At 50.4% G+C, this 16,019-nt stretch overlaps 1 protein-coding gene and 1 pseudogene across 2 annotated transcripts in view; one reads left to right on the top strand and one right to left on the bottom strand.

Annotated features, from left to right (window-relative positions):
• The first annotated feature begins 2,033 nt into the window (after positions 1 to 2,033).
• Positions 2,034 to 2,390, top strand: LOC116084912 (annotated as a pseudogene).
• Positions 2,391 to 3,163: 773 nt separating this feature from the next.
• Positions 3,164 to 16,019, bottom strand: part of Itih4 (inter-alpha-trypsin inhibitor heavy chain 4) — a 15,380-nt gene continuing 2,524 nt past the window's right edge. The window contains exons 3-23 of one of the 2 annotated variants that reach the window (XM_031361279.1): positions 14,996 to 15,100; positions 14,715 to 14,877; positions 14,468 to 14,578; positions 13,894 to 14,022; positions 13,161 to 13,277; positions 12,850 to 13,018; positions 12,645 to 12,770; positions 12,274 to 12,455; positions 11,995 to 12,180; positions 9,882 to 10,021; positions 9,529 to 9,683; positions 9,261 to 9,290; positions 8,952 to 9,011; positions 8,315 to 8,533; positions 7,532 to 7,594; positions 7,205 to 7,237; positions 7,004 to 7,120; positions 5,704 to 5,872; positions 4,006 to 4,160; positions 3,796 to 3,892; positions 3,164 to 3,378 (exon numbers count right to left, since the gene is read on the bottom strand). In XM_031361279.1, the coding sequence (XP_031217139.1) occupies positions 3,309 to 3,378; positions 3,796 to 3,892; positions 4,006 to 4,160; positions 5,704 to 5,872; positions 7,004 to 7,120; positions 7,205 to 7,237; positions 7,532 to 7,594; positions 8,315 to 8,533; positions 8,952 to 9,011; positions 9,261 to 9,290; positions 9,529 to 9,683; positions 9,882 to 10,021; positions 11,995 to 12,180; positions 12,274 to 12,455; positions 12,645 to 12,770; positions 12,850 to 13,018; positions 13,161 to 13,277; positions 13,894 to 14,022; positions 14,468 to 14,578; positions 14,715 to 14,877; positions 14,996 to 15,100 (2,596 nt within the window). In that variant the 3' untranslated portion in view covers positions 3,164 to 3,308. Of the gene's footprint in view, positions 3,379 to 3,795; positions 3,893 to 4,005; positions 4,161 to 5,703; positions 5,873 to 7,003; positions 7,121 to 7,204; positions 7,238 to 7,531; positions 7,595 to 8,314; positions 8,534 to 8,951; positions 9,012 to 9,260; positions 9,291 to 9,528; positions 9,684 to 9,881; positions 10,022 to 11,994; positions 12,181 to 12,273; positions 12,456 to 12,644; positions 12,771 to 12,849; positions 13,019 to 13,160; positions 13,278 to 13,893; positions 14,023 to 14,467; positions 14,579 to 14,714; positions 14,878 to 14,995; positions 15,101 to 16,019 lie in introns of those variants that run through there. The other variant, XM_031361280.1, reaches the window with a different exon arrangement.

The raw sequence follows: 16,019 nt of genomic DNA, 5'->3' as shown, positions 1-16,019 counted from the left end.
GAGTGTTCTCACACACTGGGCAAGGCTGCCGGAAGTTCATCCACTGGCCTGATCTCTCAGTCTGTTTTTGTTTTTGGAGACAGGGTTCTCTGTGTAGCCCTGGTTGTCCTGGAACTCACTCTGTAGACCAGGCTGGCCTCAAACTCAGAAATCCACCTGCCTCTGCCTCCCAAGTGCTGGGATTAAAGGCGTGCACCACCACTGCCTGGTTTCTGATCCCTCATTCTTACAGGAAAATTCATTCATCCAACACTCTCCACAGTTCAAGAGCTGGCACAGAATATTTTTCTGATGATCTGCTCTATTTCCCCTAGTGGACAAGTGGGCTAGCTCACTTCCTGTTTTATCCTGGTTACCGAGTTTAGCGCGTAGTTTGTGGCCAGCGGCTCTGGCAGCATCCTCTATTCTGATAGCAGATTCTCCCTTCTGACTGCTTGGCTCTTTTATTCTAATGCTTGTGGTTTTATTCTCCTTACAGTGTCTATCCGTGACCCATAGATTGTGCTCTTATTTTTCTAGAAGCAGGTTGTCCAAGGAGTCCAGATGTCCCTTGGTATCCATAGAGGATTGGTTTCAAGACTCCTGGGGATACCAAGAATCCATAGATGTTCAAGTCCCTTATGTAAAACAGTATTTTATTCATTTACAACCTGCTCAGATCCTCTTGTGCTGTTTACATCATCTGCAGGGCACATGTAATACCCAATACAGTGTTCTACAAAGTTAGGGAGGAATACTGTCAAGGAAAATTCTCTACCTGCTTAGTACAGCTGCGGAGTCCATAGATGAAGAAACTCTGGATACAAGGCTTTTGGGTTTTTTTGAGATGGGATCTATGTAGCCCTGGTTGGCCTGGAACTTGATATGTAGGCCAGGCTGGCCTTGAACTCACAGAGGTCTGCCTGCCTCTGCCTGCCAAGTGCTGGGATTAAAGTTGTGTGCCATAAAGCATTACAATACAATCTTAAAAAAAAAAAAATCGGGTGGAATCTCCAGGGTGTTTAACTCTGTGGAATGCCCAGGAAAGGAGACTGTCAACAATGCAAGACCTAAGAGGTTTCTGGAAGCAGCCCTTGCTTGCCTCTTAGGCCTGGGCCTCACCATTGTCTTCTTCTAGTGGTAGGGTGTTTGTTGTTTGTTTTGAAGCAGGCTTTGGGTCTGTCTGTCCCTAAGCCTAGGTGTAGAAGTCTGGGAGCTGGGCTTGCAGGTGCCGGGAGGTATTTCCTCAGAAGGGAAGTCTCCCCCACCCCTACCTCAAGGGAAGAAGGCAAGTAAGGAGGGAGGAAGAAGAAGGGAAGAGGGAGGAGAGAGAAGGGACGAGGGTGGAGGGAGAAAGGGGCAGTAAAAGATAAGGAAGCTCAGAAAGCAATAATCTTCTTCCCCAAGCTGAAATTGCCAGGGGAGGAGACTCTGATAAAACTGCCTGCAAACTGGGCAAGGTGCCCCAGGGGGGAAATTTCTCTTTCTCTCCGGTTCCCTTTCTCCCTCCTCCTGCTCCTCCTCTTCCTTTTCCTCCTCTTCTTCCTCCTGCTCCTCCTTCTCCTCCTCTCTTTCTCCTCTTCCTCCTCCTCTTCCTCTTCCTCATTATTTTCTTCTTAATCCCCTCCCCTTCTTTCTCATTCTCTCTCTCTCTCTCTCTCTCTCTCTCTCTCTCTCTCTCTCTCTCTCTCTCTCTCTCTGTCTACTATGCAGTGCTGACTGAATTGGAACTCCACATGCAGACTGGTCTGGCCTTGAACACACAGAGCTTTGCTTGCTTCTGCCTCCTGAGCACCAGGGTCAAAAGCATGTGCCATCATGTCTGATTCTTTCTCTTACTTTTAAAAAGGGGTTCAGTATTTTATTTTTCACTTACCTCTAAAATGTAATTTATTTTATTTTGTGTGTATGGGTGTTTTGCCTGCATGTATCTCCATGTACCACTTGCACACAGGCAAGAAGAGGCCATCAGATCTACTAGAAATGGAGGTACAGCTTTCCGCCATCTGGGTGCCTATGGAGGCCTGCTGGGAACAGGACTTCTAAAAGCAAGTATGTCTGGAAGGCTGTGGTGCAAGGCCATTTTTGCTGGCTACAAGCAAGGTCTCCGGAACAAAAGAGAGCACACAGTTCTTAAAATTGAAGGCGTTTATGCCCGAGATGAAACTGAGTTCTACTTAGGCAAGAGATATGCTTATGTGTATAAAACAAAAAACAATACAGTGACTCCTGGAGGCAAATCAAATGAAACCAGAGTGATCTGGGGAAAGTAACTCGGGCCCATGGAGACAGTGATATGGTTTGTGCCAAATTCCGAAGCAACCTTCCTGCAAAGGCCATTGGACACAGAATCTGTGTGATGCTGTACCCATCCCGGATTTAAACTAATGGAGAGTAAATAAATAAAAGTAGAAAAAAAAAAAAAAAGAAAGAGATGGCGTCACAGACAGTTGTGAGTTACTATGTGGGGGCTAGGAATCCAACCTGGGACTTCTAGAGGAGCAGCCAATGCTCTTAACTGCTAAGCCATCTCTTCAGCCCCTTATGACATTTTATTTGGGGGGTGGTTCTGGGAACCAAACTCTGGGTCTCTGTGAGCAGCAAGTGCTCTTAACCACTGATCAGCTCTCTAGCCGACAGAGATGCATCTTTCAAGGGTCATCTTCCATGATGGGTGGGATTTACAGGACTCATTGTCTTTAGGTCGCTCCTGTTCTTGTACGTAACCTCCATTGGTGATTCTGTAAGTACTCAAAAAAACTCACTGCTTTACCAACCAGACTAGGGTGGATTCCTCTCTTTGATCTGTCATTTGTGCCCTCTCTGGGATGAAAAGACATTCATTCACTTCTCTTCAAGAAATAAGGAGTCATACACCTGTCCAACCCAGTTCACCCTTTTTGAGCCAAAGCTGGTTTTCATGGTCCAGGCAACCACAAAACAGCCAGAGCCCTGTTCTCTCTGGAGAATGCTCTGAGGCCTTCACTTGGTGCTGCATTGACATTTTGAATGGCTGGTTTTAGATTCCTGTGACAAAGACAAAGATGGAGTGAAAACGTTCCTTGGTCCCAGGCTGCCAAGGGCCAGTTCCAGAAGAGTCTAATGTTCTTTGAGACAGAATATACAGGTTGGGACCCTCAGTCCCGCAGGACTGGCCACATGGAAGCATGACACCAACTCCCTGAATTCACACCACCTTTCTTTATTTGTAACAAGAGAGCAACCTCTTCCCCATCAAGGTCTTGGCCTCACAGGTGGCCCTGTTGGCATACGGTGTCATCTGCCTGTGTATGAGGACAACATGTCAGGGAGCGGCGCTCCTAACAGTTCTATATCTTCACCGTCCAGCAGGAAATCTCTGCTCCTGGGAACCCTTCTTGGTAACTCAATTTGAGCTCTCTGGGGTAGGAAGACAACAGAGAAAATATAGGTAGGTGGCCAACCAATCTCAGGTAAGATGAAGGAGATGATGGGGGCAGGGGTTTGTAGCATGGAGTGTGGAGTGCAGAGAGACTCAAAGTCCCTTTGAATTCCCTCTGATACAGGTTAGGAAGGCCCAGTTGCCCAATTTTATTCAAGGGGATTTCTTTGTGATGTCTTCTGGGCCCAGGACTTTGGAAGTTTGAAAGGGGCAAGGAAACCACGGTACTGCCCACAACCTAGAGTCCAAGCTGACCATCCTCTGTGGGGGAGTCATCCTTCCATCTGTTTTTAGTTCCCAAACATGGACAGGAGTGGGGTTCTGCAGATCCCAGCTCTCACCCCCTAATCCCTACCCAACCATAGCTGGGCTTAGCAGCCTGTCTGTGCGGTTACCTGGTAGCCGGGTAGTCAACTCCTTGAACTCTGACTGTCCGTTTTGTATTATCTGGCTCAATGGGTGGATCCCAGATGATATCCTGGTAAAACCGACCTGAGATAAAGGGTAGGTTAAGGACAGTGAGGAAGATGGGCAGAAGTGAGTGGCACAGCCTGTGCCCAGTCACAGATGTGTTTTTTTTTTTTTAAGGGCAAGTGGCATCATACCAAGCTCCCCTTTAATGTTGTTAGAGAAGTGTTGGGTGTCACTCAAAAGCAGCATTAGTCCTCTCTGAGGGTCACCAAGGGAGAAGAGGCTGATGGTGACTTTGTCTGGGCCACTGAGCTGTAGGAGTCCCTTCTTATCCATAGTCATCTTCAAGCTGCAGAGAAACATCGAACCCTGAGCAGGACGCACCGGACTCCTGTGTGGAGGAGTCTTGGTAGGCTGTGGCCCAGAAGCAGGGTGGGGCCTCTGCTCTTGACCAGGAGGTCATTGTGTAGCCTTAGGCAGAGAGTTCCTTCAATCTTCTAGGCTCAGCTTCCTCATTGGCAGGAGAGCACTGAAGTGAGTTTAGTGATGTCTAATTTCCCTGCATTGTTTGTAAAAGAGAATGGTGAGTCCTTTGCTCTGGTTTAAGTTTGCTTTCTCACGAGTGAATTTTATGATTTCATTGGGGGTGATGGATAACAGTCACTGTCAATTTGACTGGACTAAGATGCACCTGGAATATTCATAAAACTCATCTCTAGATGTGTCTCTATTTTTGGAGGTTAAGTGAAGGGGGAATCTGTCCCACTATCCCACTATAAATTGGGAGTGGATGGAATAAAAGGGAGGAAGAGAATGCTCTTTGTTTCAGGCACTCTCTGCTCTGCCATGCCCTCTGCCCTGACGGACTGAGGCCTCCTGTGTGGACAGGATAAGTCCTCCCTCCCTCCAACTGCATCCTGTGAGTTTCTGCTCACAGCAGCAGGGAGTCTGCCACACCTATGTTTTCAGAGCTCAGCTAAGCTACTCTCTTCTTGCCAAAGCTTCACACAGCTTGATGATTAATTTTAACTGTCCATTTGATTGAACTGTGAAATACTTAGCAGATCACAAAAGAACATTTTCTAAGGCATCTATTAAGGCATTTCCAGAGCCCAATGGCATGTTAGAGAGCAGCTCGGCAGGAAGGGCCATCCTGAATATGGGCAGTAGCATGCATTAGGGTGGGGGCACAGTTGGCACACAAAGCAGAAAAAAAAGTTTGCAAGACCAGCTAGACTCTTTGCTTTCTCTACCTCTTGGATGCCCTGAAGTGAGCTGAGCATGCTTGCTTCCCCTTAGGCTTGCCATAATGATGATCTGCCCAGGTCCAGAGACAATAGAAACTCGTAACCATGACCTGAACATAGGCCAAAATAATCCTTCATTCCTTGCTCCTCCCAGGTGTGTGTTACACCTGGGAGCTACAGCAGCTACAATACTCACATGCGGTGTGGTAAGAGCAGCATTCATAAGCCCTGATGTCAGGCCTTGGGCTTTTCATGAATGCCACTTTGAGCTCACCAGGAGGTACATGTAAAAGACTCTGTACCATCTGATGGTAGATGTCCCCCCAACTACTTTCTTTCAATGGATCCCTTAAGCCTCTGACTCATAATCTGGACGAGTCTAGTGATTAGTATGGGAACTAAGACCCAGAGGGCTATGTGGATTCTGTTCCAAACCATGCCACCTTTCCAGAGACCTGAATTAGTGATGAGGTCCACATCCCAGGACAATGCCTCCAGAGCTGCAGGACAGCTGTATCCCTGTCCTGCCAGGAGTGCAGCCTACTGCCGGGGACTCAGAACCAACCACGTCATCTGTGGCCTTGGGCCGCCCATCATCCCTAACATCACGGCTGGCACAGCCTGGGACCCTGCCCTGGGACTTACCCAGGTAACACAGAGAACAGTGTCTTCTTCCACTTGTATTCAGTGTGTTTTTGGCCCCGTGTCACCACCAATCGTTCAGGGGTCGCATGGACCTGCAGGTGAGGCTTCTGGATGGTCACTTCAATCCATGAGAACCCAGTATTCTCATACTTACCAGTCACCTCCAGCCCTGAGAAGGCCAGACCAGAGATTTCTAAGTCAATTCAGAGCAATGGCCTGAACAAGGAGTCTCCCCTGACTTTTTTCCTTTTTGGAAAGGGGTCCCCAGAAGGGTCTCTCTGCTTGGCAATACTTTCACTTCAGTCTGTTTCTTCATCTTTTTTTTTTTTTTTTTTTTTTTGAGACAAGATCTCACTTGGTAGGCCAGGCTGGCCTGGAAACTCATTATGTAGACCAGGCTGGCCTCAAAGTCACAGAGATCCGCCTGCCTCTGTTTCCCAAGTGCAGGGATTAAAGCTGTGTCCCATCATGCCTGGCTCAGGTCTAGTTCTTATAATCTCTCCACTCAAGCTTTAGTTTCCTGTGGTTTTGACCTTAGATCCTGATGATGATCACCCTGCTAGACTTTTGAGAAGTGAGTGTGTGTGTGAGTGTGTATATGTGAGTGTGTGTATGAGTGTGTGTGTGTGTGGTAGGGGATCTTGTTTCAAGTATGGAAGCATTCGTCAGTCCGTTGCCGTGTGCCTGGGTCCTGAGCTTGCTATATAGTTGAGAGTGAGGTGGAAAGTTTGTGCCTTAGAGAGCAGAGGGTTTCTGAGCCTGGGTGAGGACGTAGGAGACCACATGATTCTCAGAGGAATGAGAGAACTGTGGCTCTCCCAGGGTATTTTGTGGCTCATCATGAACATTCCTGAGTTCTGTACATCCCTATGTCTGCCTGGACACTTCAGCCTGACCAGTGAAGTCATTCCAGGGCTAGTGAGCTGGTCTGGCCAGCACATCCGCTTCTCCAACATTCCCTCCTCAATACTATGAGGGACCCATAGAGACATAGCAGGCATGTGTTCCTCAGCGCTGTCTTCTCTATCTAACATCCTTACCCTGTTCTCAGCCCATCTGACAATCTTGGGTGACCCTGTACAGCTCCCTGACTCTAGGCAACTTCGGCCCCGTCTCAGCTCTGGAAATTGATCCATGTGTGCAGGCCCTGTGGTGTTCCAAGGAAAGCTTACAGGTGGCTATGAAGGGAGGGCTTTTTTAGTTCACAGGACATTTGCCTACCCTGGGCATGTTACTGCAGTAAGCCGTAAGTCATATGGGGTCTGGGTGTCAACGTAGATATCTGGGATTTATCTCTTACCCTGACTGGGGTCTACGAACAGCTTCATGGAATTCTCGGAATGCAAGATATCCACACAGAGCTGGTCCACACTGGATCCCGGAAGCGGCAAGATAACAGTAGGAGCCTGGGCGTGGTCTGAAACAGCCAGTATATAGTTCCTGTGGCAGGAAGCAAAGTCTAGGGGGAAAAGGTATTGGGGGGTGCGGGAGAAATGCTTACCTGGTTTTGAGGATTCCTCTGGTACAATGGTTTCTAAAAGAAAGAAGAAAGAGTCTGGGTTGAGGGCATTGTGGATGGGGTGGTAGGTGACTGTGGCTGTGGCTCTTTCTCCACTTTAGCATGTACAATACCATGTAACAGGTTATAGAGACCCAGGGTTTCCAGTTTCAATATCTTCTGGAGCTACTTGGGGGAGGGCTCTGGTAAGGGTATCTTTATGTTTTTTCTTTCTGTGTTTTGTTTGCTTTTAGTGCTGGGGAACAAATTCAGGGACTGTGCATTTCAAGCAAACACTCTATTACTAAGCTAGGTCACTAGCTTCAGTACCTTCATCGCTTTCCTCCACGTTTGGTAACACGGCTAGATGTGGGCCAACAGGATCTCGTGATGCTGAGGGGAGCATGAGCACAGGAACATTGGGCAGAAAGGGAGAGGCCGTTAGAATGCAGGGCCTTCTGCGCCCAAGGCCCCTGACCTTTCCTTGCTGTCCACCAAGCGCAGGCCTGAGGGACAGGGGAGATTTCAAGGAGATAGGTTCCAACAGAATCTGAGTTCAGATTGGGAACAGAAGCCGTATAAGAGACCGTAGTTGATGCTGGAAATGGGAAAGCCTTCCTTCTCCATCATGGGAAGTGGATCCTCAGGGAGCAAAGGAAGTGTAAAGCCCTGATCTGGGGGAGGGAGGCCTGGTGTCCAGTAACTGGTTGGGGAAGAGGAAAGAGTTGGTCATGGTGCTCTAAAGAGCCTAGTCATGAGCCCTCTTGGGACTCAGGGTTCACAAGAGAGGCTGCTCTGTCAAGGCTTGTGGGCTGGCAATCTAGGGACAGAGCAAGAGTCAGGAGAGCTCATTCCTGAGATAAAATGCTGAGGACAAGGCAGAGAGAGGCTCACTGAGGAATAGAAAAATGAGGGCAGGAAATGATGTACTTGTCCCCAGCCCCTGGCTCCTGCCTCTGCCTTAGGACAGGGTCCCAGCTAGGCCTAGCCTACATGCATTTTTTTTTTTTTGGTCAGATCTACTTGCTTAGCCTGTGCTTGATGCCTTCTCTCCCTCTACAGGTCAGAATCATTGAGCTAAGAAGAGAAGGAAGCCCGCTGTGAGGGGCTCACCTACGGAGGGCAGGTCTAGCATCCTTCCCAAGGTAGGCTGCCGGCTAAAGTCAGAGCTAGTAGCAAAAGAAGGAGGTCCAGGAGGTCTGGGAGGTCCGGGAGGTCCGGGAGGTCCGGGAGGTCCGGGAGGTCCGGGAGGTCCGGGAAGTCCGGGAGAGATGTGTTGTCTAGATGCAACAAAAGTATCGCCGAATCTGGGCGCCATCTGGAACCTATTTCCTAGTTTTAAAACATTGACAATGAGCAGTTTCTCACAGGCAGCGTCCTGGGTCTCCACAGCCAGGACTAGGGACTTCATGTCAGGAGTTGGATGCAGAGAGGGTAGGTAACCCCTGCTTCCTTCTGGAGAACCTCCCCTAGGCAGGAGATGAACACTGATGGAACTCTTCCCCCTGGAGGGTCAAGCCTCCCTGGGCGGTGTCCTCCAATCCTGCCGACTGCCAAATCCTCTGGGTCAAGTAAGATTCCAGACGGCCACCTCCTTCCTGATTAAACCCACCCGATCTTCAGACACAGGCCCGTTGCCAGCCAAGTGTCCCAGGCTACGCACTGTCCTTCCACAGCCAAATGTAGAGCCCATCCTATATCCTGGTACAGTTCTAGAAACCTCCCCTTGAACCCCATTGTCCCTTGTCACCTCTCAGTAAAGTCATCAGTTTAGATCCTTTGGCAGGACGCTTGAAAGAATGGACCCGAGCTGGAAGACAGTGAGACTCCATTTTAACTCTTTGGAGCCAGCTCTCTGGGGCTCCATCCAGGATGGGGGGGTCTGTGTACCTAGTCCAGGGCAAGGTCTGAGGGGTGGCCAGTATTTGGGTGAGCAAGTGACTAAGTACACCAGTATGTTTGGTCAGATGACACCAGCTCCCGGCAGTGGGGGGAGACATGGCCCTCAGAAAATTGGTAGTCCCTACATAGGCAGGCCTTTGAGCTCTGAGACCTTTACCTTCTGAGAGGAGTCGCCCCACTTCATCATCTGTACAGAGAAACAGAAAGCAAGAGAGGCAGGTATTATGAATGGTTTTGCCACTTTCAGGAGCTTTTGTTCAAACTTGCTTTTCCAGGCCTGGGCTCTAATGGGTGCACACAGTGAGTCTAGAGGGCTGCAGGACCTGTCCTCAGTTTCCCCTTTAGTGCGTTAAGATGGGCCTATGATGGCAGGGTCACGGCCATGGTCTGAAGCTGAGGAGGCTGCGACCCGGCCCCACACTCACCAACTTCCACAGGCTTCTCAGCAACCTGGAATTGATCTTGACCTTCAGGTTTGGTGACCACCATGTGCGTGAGAGGGGTGACGAAATTGTACTTGAGTGACAAGTTCAGAATTTGGGCTTCGAGGGCCTCTAATTCAGCACCTGACGCTGAGATCCTGCGGGTTGAAGATGTGAGAGCTCAGGGGGTCCCCGGGTATCTCTGCAGTTCCCCTCTCCTCGGCCCCTTCTTCTTGTGAGTGCCCTTGGGAGAATGTAGAGGTTGGACATAACACCTGATGCATACCTGGTAGATAGCCTGTGCCAGATGTGCCTGCCCACCACTGCAGTGGCTTGCAAGGGTCAGGGTCACTTACCTCTGCTCCAGCTGTTGCTGTATGGTCAGCAATGCCCAGATTCTCTCCATAAATTTGTGAAAGATGTACTTGGGGCTCTGGAACTCCTTCTCTTGTTGGGCTACGTTGGCCTCCGTTTGGAAAGTGACGTTCTGCATGTGCTGGAAAGAAGTGCCAGTCCAGGCAAGGGCAGTGAGGGCCTCGGGCCCACAGCTGCCCAGCCTGCACTACTTTTCAGTATTGTGGAGATAGGAAGGGAGTTCAGGAGTCTAACAGTCTCCCCACAGATGCGCCCGGGTAAGAAGAAGGTGGGGTTAATGTTAGCAGCTGACCAGGTATCGCAAGACAGCTGTGTAGCCAGGAGTCTGGGTCGGCTGACCTTTTATAAGAAGGGACAACAACTTCCAGGCCAGAGCAGAAGGAAGAGGTCTCAAACACAGTGAGGGGCAGAAAGGTTTCCGCTTTCCCAGACATGGGGAAAAGGAAGAGAAAGGAAAGGAAGGGCCTTGCCCAGTAGTTGGCAGTGGGCTTGAGACAATCCCTTCAGGATCCCAGCAAGCTGTCTGCTTCACATTGCCCTCTGCTGGGGTTCACCACTCTGGGAAAATGACAGGAAACATGTGCCCCAGGAAGCAAGGTCTGTCTGCTTTCTTCCCAGGGGAAAAGTGGCTCAGATGGCAGCCTAGGAAAGGGAGCCGAGAGCAAGGATGCCCCCAGCCTCCTTTATCAGAAGGGCAGGCAGCTAAGAGGCCCTGTACAGTCTTCTGCCACTGTACTGGTACCAGCCTCTCCCAGCTCTTACCCAGGACCTGGCTTGCCAAAGCTCTGGTCCGTGAAGGCCTCAGGCATAAGTTTATCTTCTTGCTTGGGGCCCTAGATTCAATTCCCTGGACTAAAACCAAAGTGTACACAGCCCTGTCTGTTATGTTTGAAGTCCTGTTTGTGATTACACGGGGCTAGAAAGTATTCTACAGTAAACTCTACGAAGTAGGCACTTGAATTAACTACATTTGTGTTCAGGAAACAGAGACATGAGTTTAAGTCACTTGTCACCAATGGAAGGTGATGGAGGTTGGTTTGAAGATAGATTGTCTGGCCATACAGTCTTCAAGAACAGTCCTACTATTTGGCTATGTTTGAGATGAGGCCCTGGGGGCCCCCCACCCCTACCCATTGCCATTTCTTGCAGACAAGGTGCCCCGAAGGCATATGAGCCCAACAGCCCTTCCTCATTCATGGGTTCTGCTGCTCCCACCGATCACTCAGTCTCGGCAGACCCCCCCTACAGGATTCCCATTCTGACCCCAGGTCAAAGCAGGGATCCCAGCACTGTTCTACTGAATTCCTGGATATGTGCTCTCTGGAACATTCTAGGTCGCCACTCTGTTTTTGTACAAGTTGTCTGTCCCAGGATGGTAAGGAGGGTTGGCCTTATTTACTGCTGCATCCCCCATCCTTAAGACTCTGACAGGCTGAACCTGCTGCACCCAGAGCCAGAGATGTCAGAGCAAGGATGGGGCTCTGTGAGGTGAGCCAGAAGCAGTGGGGACCAGCATCCGTCCTGCCTGGAGCTTGCTCTGCTCTCCTGTACAGTGGGAGCAGTTCTCTCTGTCTGCCCACACACACCCTCAAAGGCCTCTCATGAGGACAGAGGGAACGGGGTACTGGGAAGGAACATCTGCTGCCATCTTAGGCTCCAGAAGAGTCAGGAGGCAGCAGAGGGGACGGAGTTAGCAGTTCCTTTATGTGTCAGCTTCTCTTATGAGCAGCAGTATTTTGTCTTATTGGATCTCTACCATGAACCCATGCAGCTAGAGCTGGTATCCTTCAGGAAAACCTGAGGGAAAGGGACCTTAGAGACTCACTCAGGGTCAATCAGCTGGGATTTGGTATGACTAGCACTTGAACATAGTCCCTTGGGGAAAAAATCCGGAGGCTGCCCAGGCTACCCCCAGGCTGCCCCAGCTGCCCCAGGCTGTCCCAGCTGTCCCAGTTGTCCCAGGCTGTCCCAGCTGCCCCAGGCTGCCCCAGCTGCCCCAGGCTGTCCCAGTTGTCCCAGGCTGTCCCAGCTGCCCCAGGCTGTCCCAGATGCCTCAACTTCCCCTTTGCTCTAGGATGACCCAGCCATGCTTACCATCTGCCCACTGACTTTGGCTAAGAGGACATCAGGGCCCTGGTCCTGGAGCTTCCCAGCCACCACCATCTCTGAGCCCTTAAAGTGGTGTTGGAACTTGTACCGCGTGACATCCTCCACAGCATCACTGGGGTATTCAAAGGCCACCGATAAGAGCAGCGGATTGGCTACTTCGTGGTAGAAGTCCTACAGTGTGGTGGTGGTGGAGAAATGTCATAAAGACCAGGCAAACAGGGTCTGCCTGATTGTCTGTATCCCACCTTTGGATCAAACTGGTACCTGAAGCTGCAGTGCGGAGTCTGAATCCTCATAGATGCGCCGGGCCAGACCACCATTGTCCAGTGCCAGCTTCTCCAGGAAAGGATAGTTCACATCAAAGCCAAACCCCAGGCAGAAGAGGCTATACCGCCCATTGATGGCTTCCTGTATGTTGTTCTGGATAACCGTGGGGTTGGTCTCCCCTAGACTCACGAATTTGGGAATCGGATGAGAAAGAATGATTTGCTCAGTGGATATATTTCTGGAACTTCAGAGCCAAAGGAGTCTTGACGATTCTCCCCGTCCCCGCCCCAGGTTCCACAGCCAGCCTGGAAGCAGGTCCAGCCTCGCTCCACATCTAGCATGCCCAAGAACGGCCACAGTGTCCTTACCCATAGTGGGTTCACCGTCTGTGAGCAGGATGATAAGGGAGACGCTCTTCGAGGGCAGTAGCTCAGCCTGGTTGCTTCTATCCAACAACTCCACAGCCAATAGCACTGCGTTATTGATGTTGGTCCCTGAAGGGCACAGACTCAGGGTTGGTCCCAGCTGGTGACCATGGAAGCCCCCAACCTCCTAAGATGCAGAGACACTCACCACCCTGAGCCTGGATCCTGGAAGCATACTTTACAGCCCGGTTCAAGTTCTCTTCTGTAGCTTGCACCAGAGACTGCTCCCATTGGTTTGATTCCCCACTGAACACAATAAGGTTGAACTGGTCTTGGGGGCTGAGGTCTTTCAAGATCTTGACTAGGGCTTCTCGGGTCTGATCAGGGGAGAGACGACAAGGCAGGTGTCTCAGAGGAGCTCCCCAGGGTCAATCTTGGCCCCAGGAAGTACCCCCCCATCCCACAATGCTGGAACAGGTGAGGTGGCTGCTGATCTCAGGGTCTGGGAGACAGACCTACCTGCTGGATTTTCTTGCCTGCCATAGATCCACTTTTATCAATGACAAAGAGCACATTCTTGGACATTGTAGGAAGGTCCTCTGGGGCAAAGTGGTGCACAAAGTAGCCTTCCTCAATCTGTGGCCAGAGCAAATCTACACTTAGATGATCAGAACTTAAGCCCCACCCTACCTCTGTCAGGCCTCCTCATCCCAGGTCCCTGTTCTCCTTTCATGACCCCTCTCCATCCCAGCTTTTTACCTCCCCTGCCAAATCCTCATCATTTCTCAAAGCTCAACGCCTCACTAACAGAAGACTTAGGTATTCACACATCACCCTAGAACTCTTCTCTATAACTTTGTTCCCTGCTTTAGTATTTGAAGCAGCTTATACTAAAAGACACGATGAACTCAATATCCATCAAGTGGGAGCACTGGGGGGAACAAGGAGTAAAGGGAAGCACGAATATGAATAGCTGTCAGACGTGCGCGTAAGTCCGAGCTGCGAGCCTCCAGGTAACAAATGCATAGAGGGAGATGCCACAAAGTCACTCTTTGCAGAGACCACCCTTTCCTGCCTCCAGAAAGGGTTAGGATCCTGGTGACTGAGCTGCCTGTTTTCTGTCTGAGTCAACCCCTAGCGCAGAGTTCAAAGGAGGGGCCACCATTTTTGCTTTTCCAGAGCCCTTATGCTTAGATGTGTGAAGGGAAGACAGACTTTGAGGTTTCATTGCTCTTGTCTGGAGTCCACCCACCTGGATGGAGCCCCCAGAGACAGACCGGTTCACATCATAGCGGACAATGAAGTCCCCATCCAGCATCGTGTCCTGCTCATTCTGAGACTTTCGTTGCTGGGAGAGCGTCGGCTTGAACCGGATATGAGCCTGGAGGGACAATCAAAGCTGAAGTTGAAAGGAACAGTGTAGCATGCTGACAACCATCTTTGTGTGTGCACTTCAGAGAAACAGATTCCAGATGCATATGGCCACAGGTGAAAACTCGAGGGGGACTTTCATTCTGAGCTGAAGGGTGACTGCATTCATTTGGTACATGTATGCGGCCATGCACATGTATGCATCCCATTTCTGGGAAGCATCTTGACTCAGTGCAATCCAGTTATCTCTTTGAGGACCCTCCCATCAGTCTGCTCTCCCCCATAGACTCCAAGCTCCTAGAAGGGCCCACTGAACATCACTAGGTCCTGTCTTTTTGGCAGTGGCATACACAGATTTCAGAGCTTTTCAGCTCAGGAAGCTTTCAACTGTTTTGGGGAATCTAGCCCATAGTCTCAAGGCTTGTGTCTTCACTTGGTGGTCATAGCATGCCCACCTTGGTCTTGTTCTGTGACGTGGTAAGGGCATTTGCCAGCTCCGGGGTCATGAAGGTGCTCTCTGTCTCCAGGATGCTGATACCCTGAGGCTCAAAGATGTAGATGTCCATCTGGGAGGGAGATAACAGATTATCAGGGAAGCCATGAGGCGGGCTGTACTCCCAGGAAGCTATATGGTAAGGGGAGACTGCCTCAGTTGGGAAGGGATTATCTATGGGGCTTCCTGGAGAAGGCAGTGCCAGGTACCTGAAGGTGCTTGACCAGCTGCTGAGGCCTCACTTTGAGGAGTAGCTCATACATTCCCAGTCGCCTTTGGAGCAGTTCTTGGTATATGAGTTCGAAGGTAACCTTGGAACCAGGGGCCACGTTGACTGACACTTCAAACTTCTCTGTCTGTCTCCCAGTGGTCCTGGGGGATAAGAACAAGAGCCCATTCTGTCAGGTAGGGGATGTCTCCTGGAAGGAACAAAGCTGAAGGCCAAGGTAGGAGCAGTCTCTACCCATACACACTCTTCCCATAGACTCACTTCACAAGGCCAGCGCTCTCTCCCCGGCCCACAGCAGCACTGTATTGCCTCTGGGCTTCAGCCTTCTCTTTGACAACCCCTGGGTAGGTCACGTCATCGATGATCCTAGGTGAGTGAGAGAATAACCGAGAACCTTTTTAGAAAGGCTTTTTCAGAACTTGGTGAGCTAGATGTGACTCCTGTCTTTTCCAGGGACAATGGCATTTATCATGCACCCAAGGGGTAGAAGACCCCATCTATGACACTGGGAGTGGCTTTCATCTATCCTGAGACATACACAGTGTTAGTACACATGGGTGTTACTGTAGGGACAGAGCAGAAAGTTACAGAGGAGGCAGGACTGGGCTAAACTCAGTCCATGTTCCCCTAGCCTGCCCCATGACCCTTATGAACTGTTCCAAAGCGCCAGCTGATCATAGGAAAAACAAGAGAGTAATGAGTTGTTCTTTACCCAGCCCAACATCTGCCTCTTGTATGGTCAGACTTGAGTAGGAGAGAGACACAGGACTGAAGGCTGCGATCCTATTCCTTTTCCCTTCATCCTCCTGCTTAGGGGAGGTGGCCTCTCTGGAAGCAGATTTGGGGCCCCTAGTGGTGGAGACCCCTGGAAATGTAGACAAATTTCTGGAAGCTATCCTTTGATGTTGAGAAGGAATCGCCAGGGCCATTTCTCTGCACAGAAAATGGCTGTTTCAGGAGCTCCTTGGGTGAATAGGGACCAGTAAATGGTCACCTGCTTGTCCTGGGAGTGGTAAGGGAGGGTGGGAGTGTGCAGAGAAGGGGGAAGGGAGGGCACCTAGCTGAAGCCATAGAACAGGCATCTTCCTTTCCCATCTCTGGTCATGGTTAAGTCTTGGGCCAGAATGGGAATGAACAGGGGAAGCCTGGCCCCTTCTCCTGGCTGGAAAGTTCATCCTTTCTCCAGACACTCTGCTGGGGTTACTGGCCAGAGCAGGGAACATGCTGACCTGCCCTGCACTTCTCTGCTTCCTGCAGTAGCCTAAGCTTCAGGGTGCGGGGGTGG

The sequence above is a fragment of the Mastomys coucha genome, unplaced genomic scaffold (genome assembly GCF_008632895.1).
Source record: "Mastomys coucha isolate ucsf_1 unplaced genomic scaffold, UCSF_Mcou_1 pScaffold9, whole genome shotgun sequence".
NCBI lineage: Eukaryota > Metazoa > Chordata > Mammalia > Rodentia > Muridae > Mastomys > Mastomys coucha.
Note: the sequence above shows the minus strand (reverse complement) of the source record. Positions and strands in the feature narration are given on the sequence as shown.